The 27,991-nt window shown below is 42.9% G+C and overlaps 1 protein-coding gene across 8 annotated transcripts in view; it reads left to right on the plus strand.

Moving 5' to 3' along the window:
- Positions 1-25,087, plus strand: part of CDC42EP3 (CDC42 effector protein 3) — a 30,008-nt gene extending 4,921 nt beyond the window's left edge. For 4 of the 8 annotated variants that reach the window (XM_003125224.6, XM_005662621.3, XM_005662622.3 and 1 more), the window contains one exon: positions 17,596-19,591. In XM_003125224.6, the coding sequence (XP_003125272.1) occupies positions 17,832-18,596 (765 nt within the window). In that variant the 5' untranslated portion in view covers positions 17,596-17,831 and the 3' untranslated portion in view covers positions 18,597-19,591. Of the gene's footprint in view, positions 1-4,579; positions 4,670-12,604; positions 12,677-17,595; positions 23,222-24,544 lie in introns of those variants that run through there. The other 4 variants (XR_002342771.1, XR_002342770.1, XM_003481240.4 and 1 more) reach the window with 4 other exon arrangements.

A 27,991-nucleotide genomic window follows, 5' to 3' on the forward strand; every position in this document is an offset into this window, starting at 1 on the left:
AATGCTTGAACTATTAAATATTAATATTCACAACTACCTTTTGAGATGGATAGTATTGTTCTTATTTTCCAGGTGGGAACAAGGCTCAGAAAGATTTAGTAATTTGGACAAGATTACACAGCTAAGTAAGGAGCAGAATCAGGTTTAAAGTCAAGTTTTTGGGGCTTTGTGCTAAATAAATACCTCACCTTCACCACCAGAGAGAGGACCAGGGAAGCTATTAAATCTGACTCTTGTAAGGGTTCTTGGCCTCTGGCAGAGAACTCATTTCAAAGTACCCTACTGTGCAAAGGAGGGTGACAGTAATTGCTGGTCTTTGGGAATACCATTTATTTACTGAAGATAGTTCAATCTCACAGGTATGGCCCTAAGTCATTTATAGTGGATCCAGTATCAAACTGTTAGTGATAACCTGATCAGTTTAATTTATACCATAAACAAAGAGATTTACTAGGAATTTCAGAACACAAACATGAAGTAGAGTTCAGTGTGTGAAACACATCCTTGCTGTGAATTTCTAGAGGGTCAGAGGTTGCAGGGTCCAGTAACCCATCTGAATGGTCACTTCCTTGAGATCAGTGACCATATCCACAGTGCTTAGCCCTTCAGTCCCTAGCACTCTGGACATTTAATAGATATTTTATAGTGATGTTCCTCCAAGAGGAGCTAAAGCAAGAGGCAAAAGCCATGAATAAGGTGGGCAGGAAGGCTCTGTCCTTGGCGGAAGTCAGGCCTCAATACAGTTCTAAGTTCTGCACTAGCCCCGGACCCTGCCAGATAAGCTTCTGGTGTGAAAGATAGAGCAAGAGGTCTTTGAAACTGGGAGGAGTGTCCAGGATAACAGAAGGGGCCTGCCTTTGATACTGTGAGTTTGTGATTGGCTATGGGAGGCTATTCAGACTGAAGTGGGGCTTCTGGAAAGGATATCTTGGCCTGAAATAACCCAGGTTGTCTCAAAACCAAGGGCAACAGCTTTAGGGCTGGCCACCTCCATTTGGAATCTTCCCTCCTGCCCCCACACTTTAAAGGTTACGAATTAAAATGACATCCCACAAACCAGAATAAATAGTATCAGTAGCCAAACAGTTCTACAGCAACAGTCAGGTATGTTCTTTCCTTTAGAAAACATGCCTTCCTTGGCCTTGATGTACTTCAATTCCAAGTTTTACCAGTCTCATGATGATGGACTGAGTTCAGTAGTACCTCTGGTGGAAGAGCAGTTTTAAAAATTAAATCATACAATTTTATAATACAAAAAGTTGCTAATTCTGAATAGCCAAGAAAAGTGATGAGTTTGAGGGCTGATGAGTTTAAATTAGTATTTGTTTGAGTTATGAATTAATAGTAGAATCCTTGAATCTCAAATTTTAAACTTTTAAAAACCTGGGTTTTCTGTGATTTTGGATTTATTTGCATATTTGAGAAAGTCACCTTTAGCCTTCTAGTCTTTGGGTCTTTGTTAAACTGTGTTGCAGAGATCACACACCTGCAGTTGGCTAATATGGCACCACCTCATCTGAACCCTGAGACATGAACAGCATCAGAAAAGGATTCTTTGGGAAACCTGTCTGACGCAAGTCCCTTTCTGCAGGACTTTTCAGAGCATTTAATATGTCCCTGTGTACAGTGAATTTCTACAGGGAGATAGTCTAGCGAATCATTTTGCCCCCAGAGCAGCTGCAGGAATAGTCTGACAGGAAACACTCTGGGAACCATCCAGCCAGAGGCACACACCACACACTGTAGTCTGCCCTACTGAGCTGGAGGAACTTAAGGACATTTCAGAGAACCACAGGGTGTATAGGAACAAAGCCACAAGAACATGCTAGGAGATCTGGCAAACACCTCACCGTTCTGCTATCTGATAAAACTCATGCAGCATTAAGTGGAGACAATCAGAGGGACTAGAGATCAGAAAGCAGGTTCTCATCTTAGCTATGACCCAAGTTGTGCAAACAAGGTTCTCAGGGCCTTATGCTCGTCTCTTAAGAGGAGGCTTTTGGTGCTATGTGATTTCAGATAATCTCTAGCTCTAGAGTCCAGTGAGCCAGGATTAGTGACACCTATTAGCATCTCAGTCTCACTACTAATAATGTAAAACACTGTATTGAAAAACAGACTGAGTGAAGATTCTGGCAGAGCAGCCCCAGTCAGCCTGGAAGACAGAGAACTTCAAAGTCAGGTCTCTATTTAGACAACATATACATTTGGGAATCTGTCATGTTCTGGTGATGATTTGAAGGTCATATTTGTAGATACATCATTCCAGTGATAGATGACTTGTGTGTTTAGTTGAAAAAGACCTGACCTGTTCTGTTCAAATCCATTATAATCATTTAGGCTACACACAACTTTTTAAACAAGCAAAGGCATTTTTTGGTGAAATGCGGCTTGCCATTTCAGAATACATGTGATTTTTTTCCCTTTTCATTTATTTTTTTAAACTTTGTTTTTTTTTGCCAAGGATCAATTAAGACAGGTAACATTCATTTTCAATGGAGCAGGAGACAAGGCTCTAAGCCTTTGACTGGTCAGCAGTGTCACCAGGTGAATCCTTGCCCTTCTTTGGGTAGGCTCTGTCTGTGAAGATGTGAAAGGGGAGGGATGGCAGTACAAAGGAAGCTGATGGAAGTTCTTCAAGCTCTCTCCTAGCTCTAACTGCTGTGATTCTATTACTCCCCCGCACCCCTTGTATCTGAGACATTTTCCATAGCATCTTATACCTTCGCCTGTTTTAACATTTTTTGTGTCTGTTTAAATTAGCACTTTAGGCAGACCCTCGTGGCTGCCTAGAGTACTGGCTCCTTGAGAGTTGGGAGTGAACCTAGTTTAGCTTGGTATTTATCATTTTTACAGTAGGACTTAATGATAAAACAATCTAGTCCTACCAATGTTACTGGATTCTGCCTAGGGTATCATCTTCTCTCAGCTTTGCTAAACCAGAAATCATTTTCAGTTACCCAGGCTCAAGTTGGCTCTCTGTATCCGTGGGTTGGGTATCTGCAGACTCAACCAACTGCAGATCAAAAACACTTGGCGGGGGAGCGGGGGAGAAAAGTTCCAAAAGCAAAACTTGAATTTGCCATGCACTAGCAACTATTCACATAGCATTTACATTGTATTAGGTGTTATAAGTAATCTAGAGATGACAAAGTGTATGTAGAGGATGTGCATAATTTATATGCACATACTATGCCATTTTATATAAGAGACTTGAGCATCTGTGGATTTTGGTATCTGTTGGGAGCCCTAGAATCAATCCCCTGCAGGTACTGAGGAATGACTATACTTGGAACCAGACCATTTGGGGTTTTACATTATTTAAAACAAATCAGTTTAGGTAGCTAGATCCCAAGGTCTACAAAAATAATGTTGGGAAAAAAATCCCCACAGTGAGCTTCCAACCTGTCTTGTTCCTTATGCAGCTCCAGTTTTTTGGAATAATTAATAATAATAACTGCCCCTCCCACTGATTATAAACTCATCAGCTAACAGGACTTTGTCAAGCACCTTATGGGCATTGTCTCCTGCTTAAAAAATACCATTACGATCGCTACTCTAGAGATGAGCAAGTTGAGGCTCACAAAGTCACTGGCATTGCTTTCCATTCTTAATATCTGGAAGGATGAAAAACGATAATGAAAATTTTAGAAGCTGGTAAAAAGTATTTTGATTCTAACATAATCTTAACATCATTTAAAAGTATTACTTTTTTCCCCTTAAAATTTCCTTAGAAGCTAGATGTTTCTGAAAACGTATAGAATCACAGAACCCTAACATTTGTTTTCTTGGCCCCACCCTCTCATCCTAACAGGATAAAACTAAGGTCCTAAGAGTTTGAGTGACAGCATGCATCCTCCTTGTTGGCCCAGTTCTTTCAAACTTTTTTTCTTTTTTTTTTTTTTTAAGGCAAAGAAAGAAAATGTTAGCATAAGCCCAGTATATTAACAAATAAAAACAGAATTTCTTTGGCTAAGGAGGAGGTGGGGGAATGTTTAGGCCCTACTTTTCTACTCTTGTTTTCCTTCACCAGTGTCCCAGGGATGTCTTCCTAGAGCCCTGAGGGAATGTGGTGTGAGGGAACACTGTCCTATACTTTGTAATATTAAGTATAAATGCATCTCAAACACAAATCTGTGATTCTGTCACCTGTCTGTGTGTACCTGTAGCTTGCATGCCGGTACCAGGAACTGCTACTTGAAATGAGGAACGTGGACTAGCGGCTATCTCCCTGTAACTTCTCTCCCAGTGCAGGAATGTTCTCCCTCTCCCTCCCCTCTGGCATCCGGATGCAGTTCTGGGCTCAGCTGGAAAGCATCCTGTGATGGGCCTCTCCCATTCTTCAAGCTGATTAACTCAAGTTGGTTAGACTTCTTCTTCCTACCCAGCCCCACCTGGCCTCTCCTTGAACTTTAATCACACACCTAATTCTTTTCTTGAGATCGAACTGATTTCCTCTTACTTGAGAGCTTGCCAGATATTTAAAGAAAATAACTGTATGACTTTAAATTTTTCTTTACCTGACAGATAATGATTGGTTGTAATTTTCCCAACTCATAGGAGTCCCATTTGTTCTCAGGGCTGGAAGAATTGCACTCCTGGAGATAAAAGATGCATGTACATGTACAGAAGTTAGCTCAGAAGGAATTATTCTCTGATTAAACTGGAGGTAAAAAAAATCCCTTCCATTTGTGGAGATTGTTCACAGTCTGGACACAAACCATTTTAGACCCATTTGCAACAATAACGCTGGTGACTGCCACAGACCACATTTAAGGAGAAAATGGATGTGGTTATTTTGGCAGTTAGAACGGTCCCTCTCTGTTAGATAGTATTTCAGTAGATGTTCTGGTTTTTCATTTCTGATAAAGATACGCTTTGTGATTGCATAGCACTCTGTGAAGATTTTCACACTCAGCTCTTGTAATCTCCTGAAAGATAGGCAGGTTTGGGGTATTTCTCTCCATTTACCCAGGAGGTAACTGGCACCCCTATGGCCTGGAGTTGTACAAGGATCCTACAGGGCTGGATCAAAGTTTTACCCAGTTCTTTCCTCCCCAAAGGCATAGACAGAAAAAGCAGTGAGAGTTCTAGCTGCTGTTTTGCTTGTCCGTGTGTTCATTCATTAAATAGGTGTTGTTTTTCAAGTACCTAACTAGTCATGCACTGATATTCAAAACAATCCTTTTCTATTGAGTGTCCATTATAGTGTTGCAGGTTCTCCTGTGTATCTTGAGCAAAATAATCTAAGTTCCCCCTTAATCCATTTCCTTTTGAAAGGAAAGGTCAGGGGAGTAACTCGTTTCTCCTGGGCCTCATTCTTTAAGACTGACTTAAATTTAACTAGTAAGTCTGCATTCTGGGAAATGTACTGTCAAATTTTTCTCTCTTAAGACTCTATTTGCACATGGCAGTCATAGATGGAAGTCATTTCCCTTTGAAACAGCCTGTCAACAAATATTCTTTGCCTTAATCCCAAAGATCTGTATGAGCCTGTAGAATTACTGTGACTTGCATTGATAAACTGTTAAATTCTTACCCTGCACAGATAAAGGAAAAATGAAAGTCTTTGCCATAGCAAAGAAGTGACAGCTCCTAGCTAGATGACTTTATTTATTAATTTATTTTTCCTATAAGAGTCACAGAAATGCTCAGCTTGCATTTTCAGCAGGGCAGGAAGAGGAAAGAAATCAAGGCAATCTCAAACTTTCTCATTTGTTCATTCAACAAACATTTATTCAGTACCAGCCAGCCATAAGTTAAATATAGTTCTTTCCCCCAGAGAAAACAGCCTGGTGAAGTAGATGGTAGTAATTGCAGTGTAGTGTGAGTGTTGGTCAGTTCAAGATGTAAACAAGGTAGTAGGGGTCTTGAGGAACTGGCTGGAGATAGAGCTTCAGGGTTGGGCGAGACCCCAGTTGCCGAAATGGGCCCCATAGGCTATCTTATCTCCAGGCTGTAAAGGTCGGCCTGCTATTGAAGGTTAAGGGAGCATTTGAGGTGGCTCGTTCTGATAGAGATTGGAAGATAAATTGGAAGGGGATGATGAAGGCAAGGAGACAGGTAGGGAAGTAAATGCCCTTGTGCAGGAGAGACATCAAGAGGGCTAGAAGGCTGAGGGAGTAGGATGGACAGGAGACATGTAATAAGACTTGATGGGCAGAATGAGGCACAGGGAGGAGGTGGTTGTGACAACTGGGTTTTGGATTTGGGTGACTTCCTGCCATTTACCAAGAGGGAGAGGTACAGGAGGCACATGCTGAGGGCAGGTAAGAGGAGGGAAGACAGCAAATTCCATCAGGGATAGGTTGAATACAGAGTACCAGAGGGAAACAAAGCAGAGAAATCTAGAAGACTAGGGGAGAAAAGACAAAGTCTAAAAGACTAGCGATTCTTTCTGTGAAGGACCGGTGTTTTTTAGTGTTTTGTTTGTTTCAATGTCCAATCTATTGTATACTGACACTACCAGGCAATGAGTAGCTGTTTGGACCACACCTGGTTTCCATGCAAACCTCATGATACACAGCTTCCCATCAGAATCACATGCTTGATTATGTCAAAAAGTTTCTAGAAGTTTACTTTCAGTTTCTTTACTTATCACATCATGGAATGTTCCAGGTCTACAGACCCACTTTGATGAGCCCTGGTCTAGACTGAGGTATGTGTAGCCTGAAGACACCGATTTGGAAGTTAGCATTAGAGGTGGTGGTTGAAGCCACAGACAGGGGTATGATTGCAGGGGGATTGTTGAGGGCTGGGGGATGGACAACCACCATCCAACCCTGTGAAAATACCAGCAAGGCAGGAATTCAAACTCGTCCCCTCAAGAGTCAGTTCAGTGTTTTAGGTTTTGATGGCTACCGTCTGTTACTACTACCCAACTTTGACCTCATTGTATGAAAGCAGCTCTACAAGGGTTTCCAAACCTCAGCACTAGAGAGAATTGGGGCCAGATAAGTTTTTTGTTGTGAGAGGCTGTCCTGTGCATTGTAGAATGTTTATCAGCATCCGTGATTTCTACCTACTAGATGCCAGTAGCACCCCCACCCCTAGTCATGAGAATAAAAAATGTGTCACAATCAAATATGTCTCTTTGCCAAACGTCGTGGGAGGGGGCTAAATTACCCTCAGTTAAGAACTACTGAGTTGAAGATAATACATAAAAGAATGAGCACAGGTGTGTTCCAATAAAACTTTATTTATAAAAACAGGCACAGAGCCAGATTTGGCCCACCTACCATAATTTGCAGACCCTGATCAAAGGGATGGGTAGAGGGAAAACCAAAAGGTCTTAGTCAATCAAATTTGAGGGTCCTTTGTGTTCACAGCCAAAGAGGAGGCTCTATAAGTGATCCAGTATAAAGAGAAGGGGATTGTTGTCAAAGTTGCTCTTTTTTAATACGACCTTTGCCTACCTTTATTCTTAGTGAGTTTACACCTACCAGGAAATATCAGACACAAAATCACAAAATCAGAGAATAGGAAAGGAAACAAATATAAGCTCTACAGGAGCCCTAAGAAAACCTCTAAGCAAGGCAGTAATGACCCTGTATTGCGTGAGGTGAGTTTGAGAATTCCTCCAGGAAGGAAGTGACTGAAGCAGGTCTTGGAGGATGTTATGAATAGTGGTTGATGGTAAGGAGGTGGGAGGACAATTCATGTAAGGAACACAGAAAGTTAGGAGGGAAGTGAAGTGTCAATAGCAAGGGAAGGGAGCTATTGTCCCAGTAAAAGCCTTGTGGGTGTACAAGGTGCTCCAATGCACAGCCACAGTGCACGTGTTTCCTTTGAGAAAATAATTAATGGCACTTAACACTTTTTTCTAAGAACAGGATGTTTGTTTTTCTCCTTGAGACTCAGGGGGCTTTTATTACCTCAAAATTTTAATCTTTTGGCTTTTCTTTTACACAAAATCAAATCCCTTTTGAGATTCTCTTTGACAAGGGCAAAAATATTGAAAATTCCTAGCGAGTTAGAATTGGGGGGCCTGGTGTCTGCGATCATTTTATTCATTCTTAGTTCCTGACAAAGCCAAGCTGCTTCTCACTGATATTGAGATCATAGTGTGTCATTTCCTCTTCGTGCTGACGGACTTCAGGACAGATAGTCTAGAATGGCCATTCCATTCTCAACCCACTTCCATGGCCACCCTCATGTTAGTTATCAAATCAGCAGTTAAAAGCACAGACTATGGAGTCCAGCCATGGCTGAAATTCTGGCTCCTCCATGTTTTGGCTGATGGGCATAAAACATGGGCTTAATCAAAGACTGATTCCTAAGAGATGTGTTTTAATACTCACCTGCCTGCCCTACAGCAAGCATTCTAGCCATTGCTCTTCACAGGTATAAATTCTTTAGAGAACTAGTTATTTCAAATTTGCTGCTTTCTACAGATCTGGATGAGGGGATGGTTCATAGAAGCAAAGCAACTCATTTCTCATGATGGAAGGTCCATCAGGGGTTATGGATTTAAATAACACTTAAGTTGAAGTTCACTGTTTGCCATGTGTTGTGGGAGACAGAAAAGATGAATAAGACCCATCTCACAGTCACAGCAGAACTCTCAGCTTCGTCCAGAAGGGATATTCATTCATGCATTCAACAAATATTTGTGTATATATATTTATATACAAATAACACAGGGGTGTCTGCCATGGAAGTGGGTGGAATTCATTGGCCACTGCCAGGTTCCAAATATACCCCGTATTGGTGTGACACAGAGAAGCCAAGTTTCAGCCCATGAATGATTGTCAAGGGCCTTAGAAGGATGGGAAGATAGCACAGAAACCCCTATCTGTCCCTTCACCCCATTACGGAAATAGAGAAGCCAAGGGACCTTTGAGTGTGTGCAATAAAGACAAGGTGGGGTAGGGGGAAAGTGACCATAGTCTGAATTTCTGGACACCTTTCAAACCTGTTTGGATCATTTGATATTCTTGCTGGAGTAGGAGTTTTCATAGAGTAATTGCTGACTTAAATAGTAGTTTTTGGGGTGTGCAACTAAGCAACTTCACAAGTTTCTTGATGTGAGCAGAGTTCACAGATTTGAGCAAATTTCTGGCTGAATATTGCTGACAACTTCAGGGTCAGTTTCTCTTCCTGTATTGATATTGTCCTTGCAGTTTTGCAAACCAAGTCAGATCCACTAGTTCTAGAAGCACGGGAGCAGTTTGAGGGAATGGTCTTATTTGGTTCATACCCACTGAGTAGAGCATCCTTTTGACCAGCCCTGAGGCTAAGTCCCTCGTAAAACTAGTCATAATAAATGAACCAGTCCTTTCTCCTGTATTTTATAACTGCCAGGGACCTACAACCATCTTAGTCCTCACCAGTAACATTTTAATAGGGAGAAAGGGTGTAATGACCTCTCTTCAAAAGTGCAGGGTCGGTACTTTGAGGTGGATGTTTTGTCTTCCAATTTTGTTTCTAAAATCCCCTTTCAATAGTACAATTAGAGCCTATAAATGTGAGGAGTATATGCACATTAGCAGTGAGTCTCCTGTATGGTATTTGTGGGTCTATATAATCAGGGTTGTAAAAGAAAAATAAATACAAGCTGTAGCTGAATCAGAAACAAGAAGTCCATTTACAAATAATTGAGGGTTGAGATGTAGCATGCATATACTTTCTGAGTGGGTCTATAAACTATTGTCTGCTCAGTCTGGCTATAAGCTCATTTGCATGAGAGCTGGGTGGCTGGGAACTGAGATATTGGCGTTTTATAGCCTTGTAGCATATATAGCCATGTCCTCAGTACAGATAATATGGGGAGAGGATAAGAATCTAAAAATAGAAAAGGCGTCTTATCTTCTCATGGATGAAGTAAAACAGACTAAAAATATGAAAAGCATCCCTTCAGGATGCCATCTACCCGGATATTCTCTGGTTACATTTATTTCTGCCTTAGATTTTCATGTAAGTTCTATGTTGAATCTCTGATGGAATTTTTTTTTTCTCCCTGAATTTGAAAACTCTTTGATCCAGAGAAGTGCTCCCACAGAGCTTTGCAAAAGGACTAGCAAGAGTGCCCTTACTGTAGTAATATTTTAGTATTTCTGATACAGAAGGTTGTCTCATCATCCCTACATTAGTAAAAACTTGCATCTTCAAAGGGAAAGTATTCTAGGAAAAGTCTGTGAGTGTTTTTTATAGGTGAGTGTGATGTGGGATGATAAGGAAATGAGCAGTGATAGTTTTCCCAGGTAGGAGATGTAAAATGAACAGGGACAAAACCCCACCTGCTGTGCACATTTCAGAGGCCCAGAGTCAAGGCTGCTGCCCTGTGAGGTCCTCAGCACGTGCCAGGTACACTGCTCCCTCCCCATAGCAACCCATTCTATCTTTACAGAACCTTGAGTTGTCCCCTGGAGGATCCAAAATCTGTTTCCATGTAGCTTCGGCTTTTGTAGCTCCAGGGCCTCATATAACAAGTTAATCCCTTTTTCATTACAGTTAAATGACTCCTAAAGATCCCTAAAGATTCATTTTCCCTCAGTGCTTGAGTTTTGTTTAAGCTGCTCCACTCTACCTTCTCACGTGTCTTGGCCGAGTCCCTTTTGTCTCCTGGTTGGACTCCTGGAAACATGTAGGAACATGTTCTAGGCCACCTTTTTCCCTTTAAAGTGTGGAGTCCAGAGTGAAATAGACTTTTCCACGGCTTATCACAGTGGAATTGTCTCCCCTATGTGGGCAGCAGAGATGGCAGCCACAACAAAGAATGGTTGTGGGTGGGGAAGGGGTGAGGGTTCTTGGCCACATTTCCATTTTTCCCTGGGACTGTTGTTTCAGGCACGAAAAAGGATAATTGAGTATTTTTGCTTGGGGCCCAGATGGTGCAGCGGTGCTGCATCTGGGTGCTAGGAAGAAGGGCACACTGAACTCTGAGACAAAGAGAAAAGTGATCAGAAGCTTGGGGGAGCCTGAAGGATGTGACAGCTAAGGAAGAAAGGAAAAGTCTGGCACAGACTCACTTCCCGAAAGTCGAAGAAAGGAAAAGGCCACAGGTCCCTTGGGACAGTCACACTCCCCCTTACCTGACGCCTGCCCTGTTTTTATACATGTGTGTTTTAGATTAACACTGCAACTAGTTGTGCAGGATGCAAGAAATTTTTTATCCTCTCTCTCCCCTAAGAATTAATCTAAAAACAATTAGTAGACAAACCAAGCATTCCTTTCTTAAATGAAATCTAAAAAAATCTCAACCCCTTTTGTTCTTTACAGAGCCCTGTGAGTTGCCAGTACAGTCAACCCTGGTCATCTAGGGACAGATTTTTCATTGTGTGACTTTTTCATAACCTTTTGTTTCCCCCCCCACACCTCCTGCCTGCTGCCCTGTTTTGGTCTTTTCGCCATCATTCTCTATATTGAAAGGATGATAAGGAAATGAAGTGAAAGGTAGCCACTTCAGTTTTTTTTTTTTTTTTTTTCATTGAATTATTATTGCTGTGTTGATTTCTATTGTTAATATGGTCACTTGTGGTTAAATCAGTCACATGTAAGAAACTGGAATTGTCTAGCCTAGTGCAGAAATGACCACCTAATAGTCTTATCAAAACCATGCCTTTAACTTCCTCTCAAGTCCTTTTGTGTCTGGGAATCCTTGAGCGTCTCACAAATTCCTGTAAGTGGGAGCCTGTCTTTGCAGCTGGACTCCGTGTCCACACATCTGCCGGACATCCTCTCTAACCTTGAGAGAGGGTGACAGGCGACTGACTGGGGAGTTGAACCCTTTTGTTGGCCAGTCTATCCTCTCCAGTGCCCAGGAGCTGGAACCTTTGTTTTCAGAGGAATCTAATTTCCCAGATGAATATTATCTCAAATCTCATCTAAGAGGTGGTGTCGGGGGTTGGGAAGAGGAGCAAACAGTGATCCAAGAACTCCTGGAGAAAGGGATTAGCAATCTTGGAGGATTCGGATTTCAGGGTCAGGGCAGGGTTTTGAGAAAGATCTACACCTGGGATGATTTCTTTTTCTCGTTCTTTCCTTCCTCCCTCCCTTCTCCCTTCCTCTCTTTCAATGGTAATGGGAGCGGAGGAATGGTAGCAATGCAGGAAAGCTGGAGAGCAGGAAGGCCTGAGTGTGGGCAGCTGTCAGTACCCAGGAGCTATTGGTGGTGGGGTCCTGGCCAGTACACCAAGGCTGGAAATGCTCTTCTCTCAGCTCATGGAACACCCAAGAGGGCTTGCTTACCACTTCTCATCAGACTTATCATTCCTCTTGTTTAGCTCTACCTCTCCTCTTCCTACTTCCTCCTCTTGGGTGGCCACCTGCCTCAGGCTCTCCCTCTGATTCATCCCATATGGGTCAGCCACCAGCATTCTCTGGGAGCCCAGGTCTCCTTTTCAGAAAATGGTGAGGAGAGACAAGATTTTGTGTTGTGGTCTTTGGGACCATCCCACCACAAAATGCTGCCCATCTGTGCCAGCATCATTTCAAACTAGAAGCTATACCCCCAGGGCCCCAGCACCTCCACCTGCCTGTGCTTCCCTCCATGTAGTACCTGCCACCCATCATTCCCCCAGGGACCTGGGTCTCTTATCTCTTCTCATTTCCTTCTGACAAAAGACCCTTCTCTTCTGAGACCTCTTCCATTCTGTGCATACAGAGTGGTGGAAGCCTCTCCTATGAAGACCTGATCACTGCTGGAGGAAGTCATCTGGCCCTCTGACAGGCTCAGGTGAGACCCGCTTCCAGTCCAGATTTGGGCTTTGGAACCCACTTTCCCATAGTAATGTTTGCATTATGATCAATCAACTCATGGGTTCAGTAGGCGTTTCAGGACCTATGTATAAAACTGTCTCTGCAGGATAGTGCAATATGAGCCCTAAACTACCTATGTACTTATTTTTTTAAAAATAGCTAATTCATTCACATGGTTCAAAAATCCAAAATTGTAAAAGGATACACAATGAAAAGTTTACCTTCCACCCTTATCGTCCCCTTCCATCTACTTCCTCTCCCCTGGGCACTGATCATTATTTCCTGTATATGCTTCCAGAGATAGCTTATCAACAGACAAGCCAGTACAGATGTTATCTACACACTTTTGCACCTGCCTTTTTTTTCCTTTGACATATCTTTGAAACTCTTTCTATATCAGCATATAGAGTTGCTTCATCCTTTTGTAGACCTGTGTAATATTCATTTCTATGTATACACCTTAATTTGTATAACCAGTCCTCTAAAGTTTTATAGAAGTTCCCAGGCTAGAGACTGAATCCAAGCTGCAGGGACAAGAATTGAACCCATGCCTCTGCAGCAACCCAAGCTGCTGTAATTCTGTTCTTAATCCCCTGCACCATAATGGGAACTCTGTGATTTGTTGTTTTGATAAATTTCACCCTCCACTGAGGTTGGACCTGTATATGCTTCCCTACCCTTAACAGCACAACATATTATCAATTATACTTTAAACAGGCTTGGAAAGCACCCCCTTTGTCTTTGGGAGCTGACTGAGTTCCCAGAAAGTGTGCTCCTTAAATGTAAAGACCTCAGTGTCTGGAGCCCAAGATCAGTCACTTGGCTTAGTGCTGGTAGCCATGTAGCTTTGGCAAAGCCTGTGCCTCGGGGCCTCATGGCTAAAATGGGGACATTAACATGGGTTCTTGTGAATGAGCTAGTGCACATCAAAGGTTAGAACAGTGCTCAGCACATAGAGACACTCTCAATAAACATTTCCTGTCATATGAAGTGTTGGTGGTTCCCAGTAGACACATACATACCCTCTGAGGACGCATGCCCTCCCCACTTTGTTCCCAATGAAGAAACTGCCTCTTAGGCTCCTGCATTAACAACAGCTGAGATGATGTTGCCAGCAGTCAGCCTGGGAAAGGAAAGGGGTGTGGCTGTCCACTGACTGATAAGCCAGGGAGCCCAGAATATTCAGAAAGGAGGAGAGGAAAGCGTCAGGGTAAAGTCATTGATACTGGATTATCTCTTCTGGGATCAAGCATGGCTGTCCCTGAGCTGGAAGAGGGAAAATAACAGATAAGATAGAGGGATAGAGTCAGAGCTCTCAGATATTTCCCCAGCATCATATCACAAACATCAGCTCGTCTAAAGTTATAAAATTGTTATTTCTTCAGCAAGTTCCCTTTTTTTTCCCTTAAACTTCCAATGTACTAGGGGAGCTCTTACCCCTGGCATAGTAGAAATTCAAATTATTGTTTCCAAAGTCCTAGAAGCCTCCATCCTGTCATGCAGCAAATACTATGTAAATATTTGTAGAAAGAAAGAAAAACGCCTTTTAAGGTATTCCCATTCTCCTACTCCTGAGAATCTCACTGCCTGAAGCTTATCTAACCTCTACTCACCAACCGTTTTCTTAGTTTTTTCTCTATTTTTTTTGTTGTTGTTGTTGTTGCTTCTCTCCCACCTTTGTGTCCACTCCGCTGACATAAAACTCAACTTCTACCAGGCCGAGCAAATCTCTGGTGAGGGGCCTGCAGTGCCCATGGCCATGGATGTGGCCAGGCAGGGACTGAGGACTGGGCATTCCTCCCCTGGGCCTTCCAAGTATAGCAAACATATCCTCTACCTTCTCTCCTTACTTTTGCTCCCCAACATCCCCAGTCACTGTACAAGTAAAGGGTGAATGTGAGTGATCTAGTCAGAGAAGCAGAGAAGCACTCTTGACTACATCTTCATGGTATTTTTACTTCTCTAAGGGGTTTGAAATGAATGCCATGCCTTGGTTCTGGCCTTGCATAACCCTGGCTCCACCAGCTGACCACACACCGCCCTTGCATGCCCTGGAGTTATGGTGGACACACTGGATTGTTCCATGGCAGCTGCCCTCCTGGCCATGTATGCTGAGGACATGGCTCTAGTGGGCAGCTGTTCCTTAGGGTGCCCCCCACCCCCACCTTCTGCAGGCCCAGCGTCTCAGCTGTTCCTGCAGGCAGTCATCACGCTATGCCCAGAAGGGCAGGGAGGTGATGTCAGCCACCCTGGGTGCAAGAGCCCTGGGCTGTTGTACACTTAGAGGGTAAAGACATTCTGATGTTTTAGCAGGAAGACCCAAGACTTCCACTTTTGTTACTATTAAGACCCAAATTAGAATTAACGCTATGAGAATGTCAGGCTCACAGGCATGCCTTACTGTGCTAGGGTTCCCCATCTACTTGCTTGGTATCAAGCGTCTCTTGATAACATGGTATCTCTGTGCCCTCCTAATCTGTGTTGGGAAGGCAGACTCTCCAGGCTCCTCTGGGGAGTGTGTGGTCTTATCTGACAGCTTCCAGGTTAGTCTGTTCTGGGTGCAAACCCTCATGCAGCACTAGCCTCCTCTCCACTCCCAAAATTAGGGTACAGTGGTCTCTCCACTTTTCCTCTGCCTTCTCAGGCCTGGGTGCCTGCTCCTTCCCAAAGAGAGCCAGCTGTTACCTTGCCAGTGAGTACTAGAGTACAGTTATCGACACCTGCCACAGGCAAATGAATTTAAAACTCTTGTTGAAAGGAAAGATAGATGGGGCATGGGGCACATGCACACAGCCAGCTGCTACAAAGCAAATGTGGCTCTCAAGCCACCATCTAACCCAAGCCTCAGAGTAATTACGTATTTATTTGCTCTGTGGCCAGGGGGAGGAGAGCCCAATGGGAGAGGTCACAGCAGAGCCATTTTAGGAACTCCCACAGTGAGGAAGGTTTTAGCTTCTCCATGTTGGCTGATGTGACTGAAGAGTTGGAGGATTATTTTCAAGAGGTGAAGAGTGTCTCATATTTCAGATGAGAGCCCTCAAGCCTCCATGTAGCGCATCATTTCTAATTGTGTAATGTAGCATGCGCAGGGAAGGTACGTTAATTTTCTACAGGCAGTGGCTTCCCCCACCCATTGTCTGACAGTGTTTGCAGGTCAGGAGTTCCAGCAGAGCTTAGATGCATAATCTCAATAGGCTGTAAACTAGGGGTTGGAGCTAAGTCCTCAACTTCCCCTTGGACACTTCTGGTTCCAAGTGATCAGGAAGATCCACTTCCAGGTTCCCTCAGGTTGCTGGCAGAGTTCATCTCAGTATAGTGGCATCCTATTTTTTTTTTTTTCCTTCTGCTTCTTGGTCCACACTCATGGCACATGGAGCTTCCCAGGCTGGGGTCTCATCGGAGCTACAGCTGCCGGCCCACACTACAGCCACAGCAACGCCAGATCCAAGCCATGTCTGCAACCTACACCCAGCACACAGCAACAGCCAGATCCTTAACCCACTGAGTGAGGCCAGGGATTGAACCCGCCACCTCATGGTTCCTAGTCGGATTCGTTTCCACTGTGCCACAATGGGAACTCCATATAGTGGCATCCTTTTTCAAAACCAGTAAAGGAAGTCTTCCTCTAGTCCGCTAAGATGGAATGTTTTATTTTTATTTATTTTTAATTTTTGTCTTTTTAGGGCCGCAGCCACAGCATATGGAAGTTCCCAGGCTAGGGATCGAATTGGAGCTACAGCTGCTGGCCTACCCAACAGCAACACGGGATCCAAGCCATGTCTGTGACCTACACCACAGCTCACAGCAATGCCAGATCCTTTACCCACTAAGCGAGGCCAGAGATCGAACCTCCATCCTCATGAATGCTGGTCAGATTAGTTTCTGCTGAGCCACGACAGGTACTCCTGGAGTCTTTTATAATGTAATCTAATCAGGGTTGTGACATCTCATGACCCTGGTTAGCAGCAAGTCACAGGTTCTGCCCACAAAAGCATTAGTACCAGGAGGCCACATACCCAGGTTACCTTGGAATCCTGCCTACCACAGGGGAAAGATACAAGCTTATCAGCTAATGTTTCAAAAGAACTCTCATGTTAAGACCCAGCGTATTATATATGATCACACATTTTTCTGTGAAAAGAAGCTGTTTTTTTCTTTTCCTTCCATTTCAGAATGCCTCCAAATCCTGACATTTTTAACAGCCCAGTTCTCTCTGCTACAGCTTGATTCCAGCTCTAATTTCCATAACGGCTGTATGTTGTTGAGAAAGGGTGTTCTTTGTTTTGACTCCTGAATCTCAGTTTTCTCACCTGTATGAATGTATTTTCTCTGAGATTTTTTTTGGACACTAGCATCACTGCCACTTAGGAAATGGTATTTCCAGCTTCTTTGCTTATAGGACTTCATTGTATTGGATTAATTTCATTCATATAAAGAATTCAATCAACAACAAAACATTCTTAGTCTTGCTTGCCTGAATGCCAAAGCAAAAGAGAAAATATATCTTAAAACAAATCCAGTTGTGTCTAAGGAGCTGAAAGCACTCAGGTCATGTGCTGGCAGCTGTTCTTATAATAGAGGAAAAGGACTAAAATCTTAGACATATCCATAAAATTGTGTCCATAGCCATTTAAAAGTATTGATGTACTAAGTTTGTTTTTTTTTTAGATCTTTTTTTTTTTTTCCTTTTTTTTTCCTCTGAAGTAAGACTAAGATTAGTGGACCCTTGTTAAGATTAAATTTTTTGTCTTTTTTAATGGAGGGAAACCACAAAATACAGCCTGGCTTCAAATGGGAACTAGTCCCACCATTATTTACAGGCTCTTGTCAAAATGTCAGACCCAAGTGATCTCTGAAGGGTCAGCTAATTATAACCTGCTTTGGTTTCTCTCCCAGGTTTCTCCATGCTGTGGAAGGGATTGGTGGATATAACAGGCTCTCCAGAAAGTTCTGCTTGGTTGTAAGTCCAGAAGGCCTGTTAGACCTCCGTCTTGTTTCAGAGTCACTTCTGAAGCTACTTGAGAAAAATAATGTGACAGTTCCTATCAAAAAGTATACTGGGAAACATAAAGCATCCGTGAAGAAAGTGGCCCTTTTTCCATTTTGCAAAATCAGTGTTCTCCAATTCCAAAATGCCAGCCAAGACCCCAATTTACCTGAAAGCTGCCAATAACAAGAAAGGAAAGAAATTTAAGCTGAGGGACATCTTGTCTCCAGATATGATCAGCCCTCCCCTTGGAGACTTCCGCCACACCATTCACATCGGCAAGGAGGGCCAGCATGACGTCTTTGGAGACATTTCCTTTCTTCAGGGGAACTATGAGCTTCTACCTGGAAACCAGGAGAAGGCACACATGGGCCAGTTCCCTGGGCATAATGAGTTCTTCCGGGCCAACAGCACCTCCGACTCCATGTTCACAGAAACACCCTCGCCAGTGCTCAAAAATGCCATCTCCCTCCCAACCATCGGAGGGTCCCAGGCACTCATGTTGCCCTTATTGTCACCAGTGACATTCAATTCCAAACAGGAGTCCTTTGGCCCAGGAAAGCTGCCCCGGCTTAGCTGTGAGCCAGTCGTGGAAGAGAAGGCTCCAGAGAAAAGCAGTCTGTTGGAGAATGGGACGGTCCACCAGGGGGATGTCTCATGGGGCTCCAGTGGGTCTGCATCCCAGTCCAGCCAGGGCAGGGACAGCCACTCCTCCAGCCTCTCTGAACAGTACGCCGACTGGGCGGCTGAAGATATGTTTGACCATGCCGCCCCATGCGAGCTCCTCAAGGAAAAGACTAAATCAGAGGAGTCCCTCTCTGATCTCACAGGTTCCCTCCTCTCCCTGCAACTTGATCTTGGGCCCTCATTTCTGGATGAGGTGCTGAATGTCATGGATAAAAATAAGTAACAGGACTCTGCAGGCTCTTTTCCATTGGAATAAAATGTATCAAAAAACCGACTAAACAGTCGAAGAGAAGAGCTTTGCAGGCTGTATTTGTTGTCATGTGATGGGTTTTCTAAAATAACGTTCCTATAAAATATTTTTTTACCTGGTATGCCCTGTTTGCAAAAACAGTTAAAAAAAAAAAAAAAAAGCCCATCCTGGCAAAGAGGAAGTGAATCAGAACCCATTTCTGGCGGGCACTGGTAATGTACAGTTCACATTTTTTGTTTCCAGACACATAAGAAATCTGGCTTGGCCAGGATTGGCACTACTTAGCTATGAAGGGCTATGCCAATCATATTAAGGACTTTTACAGTACTCATGTTCTGAGCAAGAGGAGATCAACATTTATTTAACACCTAAGCCTTTTTTCTAGACTCTTTTTCTATATTGTATTGTTTGGACTCATCAGAGCAAATTCTTCAGTGTTAAAACTTTTCTGTTTTCACATTTGAACAATTTTATGGGTTTTGGGGATTTGCTTGTAGCTCTTATATATCCCTATATATAATATCTATATCGTGAAATTTTGACTGTCAGCTACATGTTGGTAAGACACAAGCAAAGTATTACTGTAACTAAGTTATTTTTAAAGTTAAAATATATTTTTATGTGCCTTCAGCTTTTTATTGCAAAGTCTACATTTTATAGATATTACATCAAATGTGGTCATTTGACTTCTTTCCATTGGGGTTCCATTGTAAGCTGTGTATTAGTGTATGTTTGGAAAGTGTATTCATACTTAGCTTTTTTTTTTCCCTTCATCTGTTATCATACTTTTCACAGCAGCCAACAATGGACTGTAAAGTGTAAAGGCACAGGTTACTCACATTGCTTCTGCAGAGACTGTGGGCTACACCACATGATGTTATTTGGAAATGTGGGTATTTTAGTTCAGTACATACTTGCATTACATAGGTACTTCATACAACACAATAAAGAGTAAATGTTAAAATCAACTTGCTTGGTTATAGTAATAAAGAAAATCATAGGACAATAATTATATTTTCTTTTAAGTCCAGGGCTAGAAAACTTGCTTGTTTAAATGTATATGAGCCTTTAAAATTAAGGTAAGAGGTGATTTCCACCTACTCTGTAATTCTGATTATTTCACAAAGCTTTGAAATTCCAGAAACAAGGCCCCTCAATTTTAGGAAAAATAAACATATGAGATGAGAGTTGTTTTTTTTTTTAATAAGTCAGCACTGATGCCAACCTCTCAAAAACTATTTCTGTGAATCTCTTCCCTTACTTTAACCAGCAAACTCATGTAACCCCAATCCTGTCCCTATAAGGTAAAAGTTTTCATGCTGCAGCTTTCACATAGACAAGATTAAGAAGGCCAAAAAGAGAGCACTTACCCCCAAGGAGCCAGAGATGCCCTGAGGATGTCGGTTAAGGAACAGGAAAAGGAAATGTACACAGCAGTTCCTGTCCCATTGTCGACCACCCTTTCCCCCTCAAAGACTAACACTAACACAGTAACTTTCATTCCTCCTTAAAACATATCCCTGAATTGACTTTCTCTTCCAAACACTTCAATGATTCTCAGCATGTCTGGAGTTGTTGCAATTCCGTCATCTGATTATCTGAAATAACTTCTGAACTGTAGGTGAAATGCAATTAAGATGACTAACCAAGTAGAAGAGGAAACAAGCTTTGTTAGAGCACTGAGTTCCTGCCTTAATTTCCCAGTTGTGCTTCTATCTCACAGTTTTCTTTTTCTGCTCCACCACACCCCACTCATAGTTCAATGTTCCAAAGAGAAACTTCCCAGTCTCTTCTAAATCTTGTGAATGAGGAAAAGTCCCATGCATGATCATTTTTAAGCAGACTCTCAACATGTTCTCCATCTTAATTCCTTCCTTTCTTTCTTCCACACCCGTGCATATGAAAGTTCCTGGGCTAGGGGTCGAATCAGAGTTGCAGCTGCCTGCCTATACCACAGCTACAGCAACACAGGGTCCAAGCCATGTGTGACCTGTGCCAAAGTTCATGTCAATGCTGGATCCTTAAACCCATTGAGCAAGACCAGGGATTGAACCCACATCCTCATGAGTACTAGTCGGGTTCTTAACCCGCTGAGCCACAATGGGGATTCCCCATCTTAATTTCTATTAATCACCTTTTCTCATTTTATTCTTCATTCTACAGCATGACCACAAGGAAAAGATTAAGCTATTAGGTGAGATGAAGAGGAATGTCTGCCTTTCCTTTGCCTCCTCTGTAAGTAGGGAGAACAGCTCTGCCAGTATTATATTTGTGTGATAGAATCTAAGCAATAATGCATCTTTATCGGTATTTACCCATTAGACCTTCTCTGCCGTTCCCATTGAGTTAGGTATCATTGAGATGGCAAGCAATATGCCCCGGTTAGAAAGGAAACAGCCACATCTGGCCTATGAACGATATTGTTGAGTCATTTCTCCTGTGGCCGCCCTTCTAATACCCAGTTCCTTCCCCAGGGAGCATGTGAAGAGCTGGTAGAGGATTTCTCCTGCAAAAAGGCTCTTCCAACCTGCACCTGCTGAGAGTTGACCATTCTCCTACTTTGAACCTAATTTATAAAGTCGCACTTTATTTGCAAATCCGGAAAGATGAAACGACCAGAAAAGAGACCACACAATTTGTATAAGTGGAAACCGTTAGTGTTGTAGTAGACAAGGTTCTTGTGGGTAGTCTCTTCCCTTTGCAGTGAGGCCTAACAAAGGACAAGGTAGATTATTTCTACCTAAAATTATCTGCTGAAAAATATCAAAACATCAAGGTCTTAGGTCTGTACAAATGTAAAGTCATTAATTATCACATTTCAGTGAGTCAGAGTCACAAAGACTAAACTGGTTGAACATAAAAAAAGAACCTGGGTTTCCAGAGTTACTGTTTTTCCTCCACACAGAAAAACCTGAAGTCATGGCACAGAGGAAGTTTGTGAGTTCATGAATTAACTTGATAAATATTTTCAAACAGAGAAAAGAAAATTATACATTAAGTGATGGTTCTCATCCTCTTAATGTGAAACCTGATGAGATTCAAATGTACTGAAATATAACAACTTAAGAGGGCAAGTCAACATAATGGTTTCTCTCCAATAAGAGTTTTTCCTTTGGAAATTGTGTTCCCAATCTAGTGCTAAATTTAGCAGGTCTAATAAGGAAAATCCCCAGACTTTAAAATGAGTCCCCCAAACTAATATGAATGAGTGAACTCATTTTTTTCTTATACAAGTCAGCAAGTCATATAAATGGGGTTATTGGGTGCTGCTCTGTGTCTCTCCCCATATATTGGGCCAGATCCAGCAAAATACGAGAAGTTTCCAGATGCCAAGTGAAAAGGTACCATTGACCCAGACGGGTAGACTTCTAGTTTGGTTGTATTAGACTTGAGAATGTCACAATACTCAAAACTATACTCATATTAAACACATTGGTTCTGGCTATGGAGTTCCCATCATGGTGCAGTGGAAATGAATCCAAGTAGGACCCATGAGGTTTCGGGTTCCATCCCTGGCCTTGCTCAGTGGGTTAAGGATCCAGCGTTGCCATGAGCTGTGGTGTAGGTCACAGACAGGGCTCGGATCTGGTGTTGCTGTGGTTCTGGCGTAGGCCAGCAGCTATAGCTCTGATTCGACCCCTAGCCTGGGAACCTCCATATGCCGCAGGTGTGGCTCTAAAAAGACAAAAGACCAAAAAAATAAATAATAAATACTGGTTTTGGCTAAGCAATACATTTATTTTCTAAAGAAGAAAATGGTCTCCCTTGTAGACTTTTAAGATGCATTTGTTTCATCTGATGATAACCTAGAACGTCTCATGCTTTATTCTGATGGCACACCAATTCAGACAGCCAGCCTTCCTTCTGAAAATGTTTAATTCTCATCTTATTCTTAGAGCAAGTGCTTATTAAAAAGTAAGCCTAGGAGTTCTCATCATGGCACAGCGGAAACAAACCCAACTAGGAACCATGAGGTTGCAGGTTCAATCCCTGGCCTCTCTCAGTGGATTAAAGGATCTGGTGTTGCTGTGAGCTGTGGTGTAGGCCAGCAGTTACAGCTCAGATTAGACCTCTAGCCTCAGAACCACCATATGCCGTGCATGCAGCCCTAAAAAGAAAAAAAAGTAAGCCTAAACATTTCTTACTTGAGTTGTTAGGGAGTCTCATTATTCTGTGGTAAACCATAAAACTGCTGCAAAAAAAGTCATGCGAAAGAATGGGAACTATGCTTATTTTATGAAGTTATGTATAGCACAATAAGGTCCATTTTACAACTATAGTACTGCATTTAATTATCTTCCATTTTTACTGAAAAAAAAAAATCCAATAGTGAATTCACTTCCCATGGCTTCTAAGGAGGTCAATAATCTTCATCCTTGAAAGGTTGGCCAAATTTCCTTCATGGGAAGCAGACTGACACGAGTGGGAGAGAGATTTTTTAAATCTGCCCAAATCAAAGCCACTGTGCATAATAGAGTTGATATTTCAGAGACAACATGAAGATGGAGATGTCTGCCATACATAAAAACTAGTGATGCTGAATACATGAAGTATCAGGCTCCACCACGAAACGACTGACTGTAGGAGTAAGTCATAAGGTATGTGCATGAGCCACTGCCAAATCACTGGGGAAACAGCTTTGAGTGCGGGCGAGGGGAAGACATGGGATGGCTCCATGAAGGAGCAGGACCCAAATGGGGCATTGAGAGACTGGCGAGATTTTTTTTTATTAGGGAAATGTCCCTAAACCCCACATTTTAGCAGGGTTTCTACTCAAATGGTCCAGGCACAGGAATTGAAGTAGAAAATGCTCAGCTCTAGGCCTGAGAAGTATCTCCCCATGGACTAAGAAAAAACTCTGGAATTTGAGACTGCTAACTGGGTGGGCCTCAGGGTTGGAAATATGTATACAATAAGCCTCATGCCTGTCAATGCCTAGGCTGTAACCCAAAGCCGACAGTGTGACTCTCGGGTGTTGGGGAAGTCCTTTGTGAAAATGAAAGAAGTGAGGGGGCTGAGTTTCTCCTGAAACAGAATCAGGTAAACAAGTTCATATTCTGGCCCCTGGACTGAACACACTTGGGCAGCTATCCCACCAGCAGGACCTTTGGGGAGTTCCCTCATGCTCCACCTCATCTTTTCATGGGCTGGGTTGTAATTTCTGATTGAGCAGCCCCAGGATTTGGGAGAAAGTGCCTTGGGAAATGGGAAAGTCAAAATGTCACTGAAGGGTCTGTCTGAGCTGGAGAGAAAAAGTAAACAGAGTAGAAGCAAACTACCCCTGAAATGCTCTCAAACTCAAGTTCAAATTCACAAACCTGAGGCCCAGAGAGAGACAGAAGTCTGTACTTCCAGACTCTGTTTTCTTGTCTGAGGACCTGCATCTTCCTAGGGGTGATGTCTGGGCTGTACACCCCTTAGGAAAGACCAGATCCTCTCCTGGTGTGAGCCTTTACCCTATGAGATACTTCAGGAAGATGGATCATCTCAGCACAGCACAAAGCCCCCAACATCTACCCCAACAAATACCCACGGTGAGAAGTGGACAGAACCTTCCATTACATTTGGGTCTTGAACAGAGGGACCCTTGAGGTACTGCTTCCGTGGAAAATTCCATCTTCAATAGGAATCACAAGAAATATGTATTAAAATCCCCAAAGGCTGTTGTCCCCATACCCAGAACCTCCTTGTTTGTACTAAAATAGGCAGAACCCAGGGGACCCTAAAAAGACAAAACCTCTCAAAACAATTTCTCCTCTGTGTAGCTGCCCCAGGGTCAGAAAATCTACCACTGGAGACAGGGTCCTTTGCACAAGACATTGTGCTAGGTATGGAGTCCCCTTAAAATACTCTCAAGAATATCAGCATCTTAAAATCATCAACAACAGGATGTGAATTCACTTATCAAATGTCTATTCTAGGAGCACAAGCCTCTAGCAACTGAAGAAGTAGAACGCAGAAAGTAAGCCAGACCAGGAGAAGCATGAAGAGTGAGTTCATGTAATGTATTATTTTGCCTGAGACCAAAAAAAAGAAGCAGCAGGGAGACAAGCTCTTCCAAAAGATTAACATGTTACCAAATGGACCTTCCTCAGAAGAGATAATAAAGGTTATAGTTGGCTGATGTCCCTGGTGCGGGAGGAGTAAATGCAAACATTGCAATTTTGCATTTTGAATCAACACAAGTTAGGTAGTGCAAGAGAATATTAACATAAAGCTCTCAGTGACTGACATGGTTTCATTCACCCTACAGACCACCAGGCATCAAGGCATTAATGTTGGTATTTCTGAAACACTGTCTAAACTTCTCTCTGCTTCTCCCCAATCCCCATCACCCCTTAATAATGGCATTTTAGGGAGGTTCCTTCATGGCTCAGTGGTTAGCAATCCCAACTAGGATCAATGATGATGTGAGTTCGATTCCTGGCCTCCCTCAGTGGGTTAAGGATCTGGCGTTGCTGTGAGCTGTGGTGTAGGTCACAGATGAGGTTTGGATCTGGCGTTGCTGTGGTTGTGAAGTAGGCCAGTAGCTGTAGCTCCAATTCAACCCCTAGCCTGGGAACTTACTTCCACATGCCGTGGTTCTGGCCCTAAAAAGAAAAAAAAAAATTGGCATTTTAGTGACATGATTCCCTAGAAGGGATTATGCTTTTTTCCTCAAGTCTCCTTTATAATAATTTTTCTGCATTCTAAGGTAAACCCTTAGCAATTCCCCAGAAATATATGAAACTTTGATAAGCCTGAAACAACATTAAAATTATAAATTTAATTTTTCAAAGTGGTAACATTCAGACATAGCTCTGTAAAGTAAGCAAAGATGTTGTAAAAAGTGGGGGAAGAACATTGCTAATCATTTTCTAACCCCTCCTCTCATTCCAAGAAAATGAAATTGGGATGGGACTAGGCACAAGAAGCAAAACATTTGTGGTGCTCTGGCCTCAGATTTTTCACCATAAATGGCAAGAAGGAAGAGCAGTTGAATACAATCTTAGATGTTAGATTAGCATCCAATAAAGTCCTCTCATCCTCATAGTGGACCACGGGTCCTGTGACCAAATAAAGCTCTGTTTGTGAAGATTCACCCTGCAGAAACCTTCTAAAACTCACACACACACACACACACACACACACACACCCTAAAGTGGTACTTTTACTATTGATTAAAACTGCTAATTTTCAACACAGTTGCCTCTCAGAACTTCATAAGCACACTGAAAACTGATCAGGTGCTTTAGGTAATTCAGAGAAAAAAGTTATACCACGACAGGAGACCCCAGAACAGGGCAGAGCCTGTTATACAAGAGGAAGGGAAGCAGTCTTACTGCTCAAGATCCCATCCTGGAGATTGCTCTAACTGAAGTAAACAAAGTATTACAAGTGAATGGCTTCCAGGCATGTGATGACCCCCCTCAAACCAGTCACAAAATAGGAATGCATAGAAGATGCTCTCCTTTCTTCCCAACCCTAGTCATCCCTGAGCATTCTCTCCCCAAAGAGATTCCTCAGCTTCCCAGCCTCCAGCCCTTCCTTCAAGTCCTAGGAGAAGGCCACAGCAAAGGACAGAGCCATCTGCCTGGAGGATGGTGTGGTGGGTGTGATCCTGCCTGGATACGCCCAAGAAAGACATCCTTAAGCCTCCTGCTCTTCCAAGACCCCCTCCCCCAATTGGCTGACTCTGCTACTAAAACACCAATGATAGTATATGAGCAATATCCCTGTGGTAGGCTGACCCCAAAGATATCAGGTTCTAGTCTCTGGAACCTGAAAATGTTACCTTATTTGTTAAAAGGATCTTTACAGATATGATTAGGTTAAGGATCCTGAGATGGGGAGTTAGCCTGGATTACCCAGGCGGTCCCTAAATACAATCTCAATTGTCCTCATAAGAGAGAGATAAAGGAAAAGTTGATACAAGAGGAGGATACAAAGTGAAATACAGGGGCAGAGATTGACCTGATGTAGCCACAAGTCAAGGAATGCTGTTAGGCACCAAAAGCTGGAAGAAGCAAGGAACAGATTCTGCCTTAGGGAGTAAGGTCCTGCTGGCAGCTTGATTTCAACCTGATACTGATTTTGGACATCTGACTACTAGATCTGTGAAAGAATAAGTTACTGTTATTTTAAGCCACCAAGTTGCAGTAATTTGTTAAAGCAGTTACAGGAAACTAATGCAATACCCAAGCACTAGAGAGAATGCAGAAAAATGGAGTGTGTTATGGACTGAACTGTGACCCCCTAAGATTCATACATTGAGGCCCCAATCCCTAATGTGACTGTGTTTGGAGATAGCACCTTTAAAGAGGTAATTAAGGTTAAACGAGGTTTTAAAGTGGACCCTAATCCAATAGGATCTGGGGATTTATAAGAAGAGAATGAGAGAAAACTCTCTCCCTCTCTTTCCCTCCCTCCCCCATCTCCTCTCCACATGCATATGCACAAAAAAAGGCCATGTGAGTTCAGAACAAGAAAGTGCCATCTGCAAGACAAGAAGAGACCTCAGAAGAAACCAGCCTCACTGGTACCCTCAGAACTGTAAGAAAATAAATCCTGTGGTTTAAGCCATACACTGTGTGGTATTTTGTTCCGGCAGCCCAAGTAGCTAATGAAGAAGACCTCCTGTAAGAGTTAGGTCCTTCAGGGAGATAAAACCAAGATGACCCCACCTCCCCAGATATCAGTCTCCCCTGTAAGACAAGATTTACACATATTCAGTGGTGGTGAGGAGGGGGAAAACATTCTAGGCAGGAAGTCAGCAGGAACAAAGTCTAGCCCTGAATTAACATTTTCAGAAAGCATTCCCTATGGAGTTCCCACTGTGGCACAGTGGATTAAGGATCTGGAACTGTCTCTGCAACAGCACAAGTTCAATCCCTGACCCAGTGCCATGGATGCAGCCAAAAAAAGGATCCCCTACAAGTGCAGGAGAGAAAGCTGCTCTCATGCACCACATGTTCACAGAGGGTAATGCAGTGTCTAATCAGATACAGGTGTGATGTCTTGGTCCATGCGGGCCAAGTGGGCTACCTTCAGGAAGGTCATTGTCACTCACAATTGATTGCTGCTGGTGTAACACAAGTCAAGTGTATGCACGGTGGGCAGAACTGGGGGAGCTGGAGGAAAAGAAAAGATTTAAGACATGTTTTGAGGCTTGTTTCCAGCCCCAGACAGCATTTGATGTGGGCAGGGGCCAGATTATCCCTGTCATCTGGATAACAAGAGAGAAGCAGAGAAGACATCAGAGGGGCTCTGAGTTATTGCTCAGGAGATAATCTTCTGTAGCTCTTTGCCTCAGAAGTGTTCCTTCCCACACAAATGTCAGGCAAAGTTAAACAGGCCTTCCCAGTGTGCCGGGGCAAATGAAAGAAGAG

This window comes from Sus scrofa, chromosome 3, assembly GCF_000003025.6.
Source record: "Sus scrofa isolate TJ Tabasco breed Duroc chromosome 3, Sscrofa11.1, whole genome shotgun sequence".
NCBI classification, from domain to species: Eukaryota; Metazoa; Chordata; class Mammalia; order Artiodactyla; family Suidae; genus Sus; species Sus scrofa.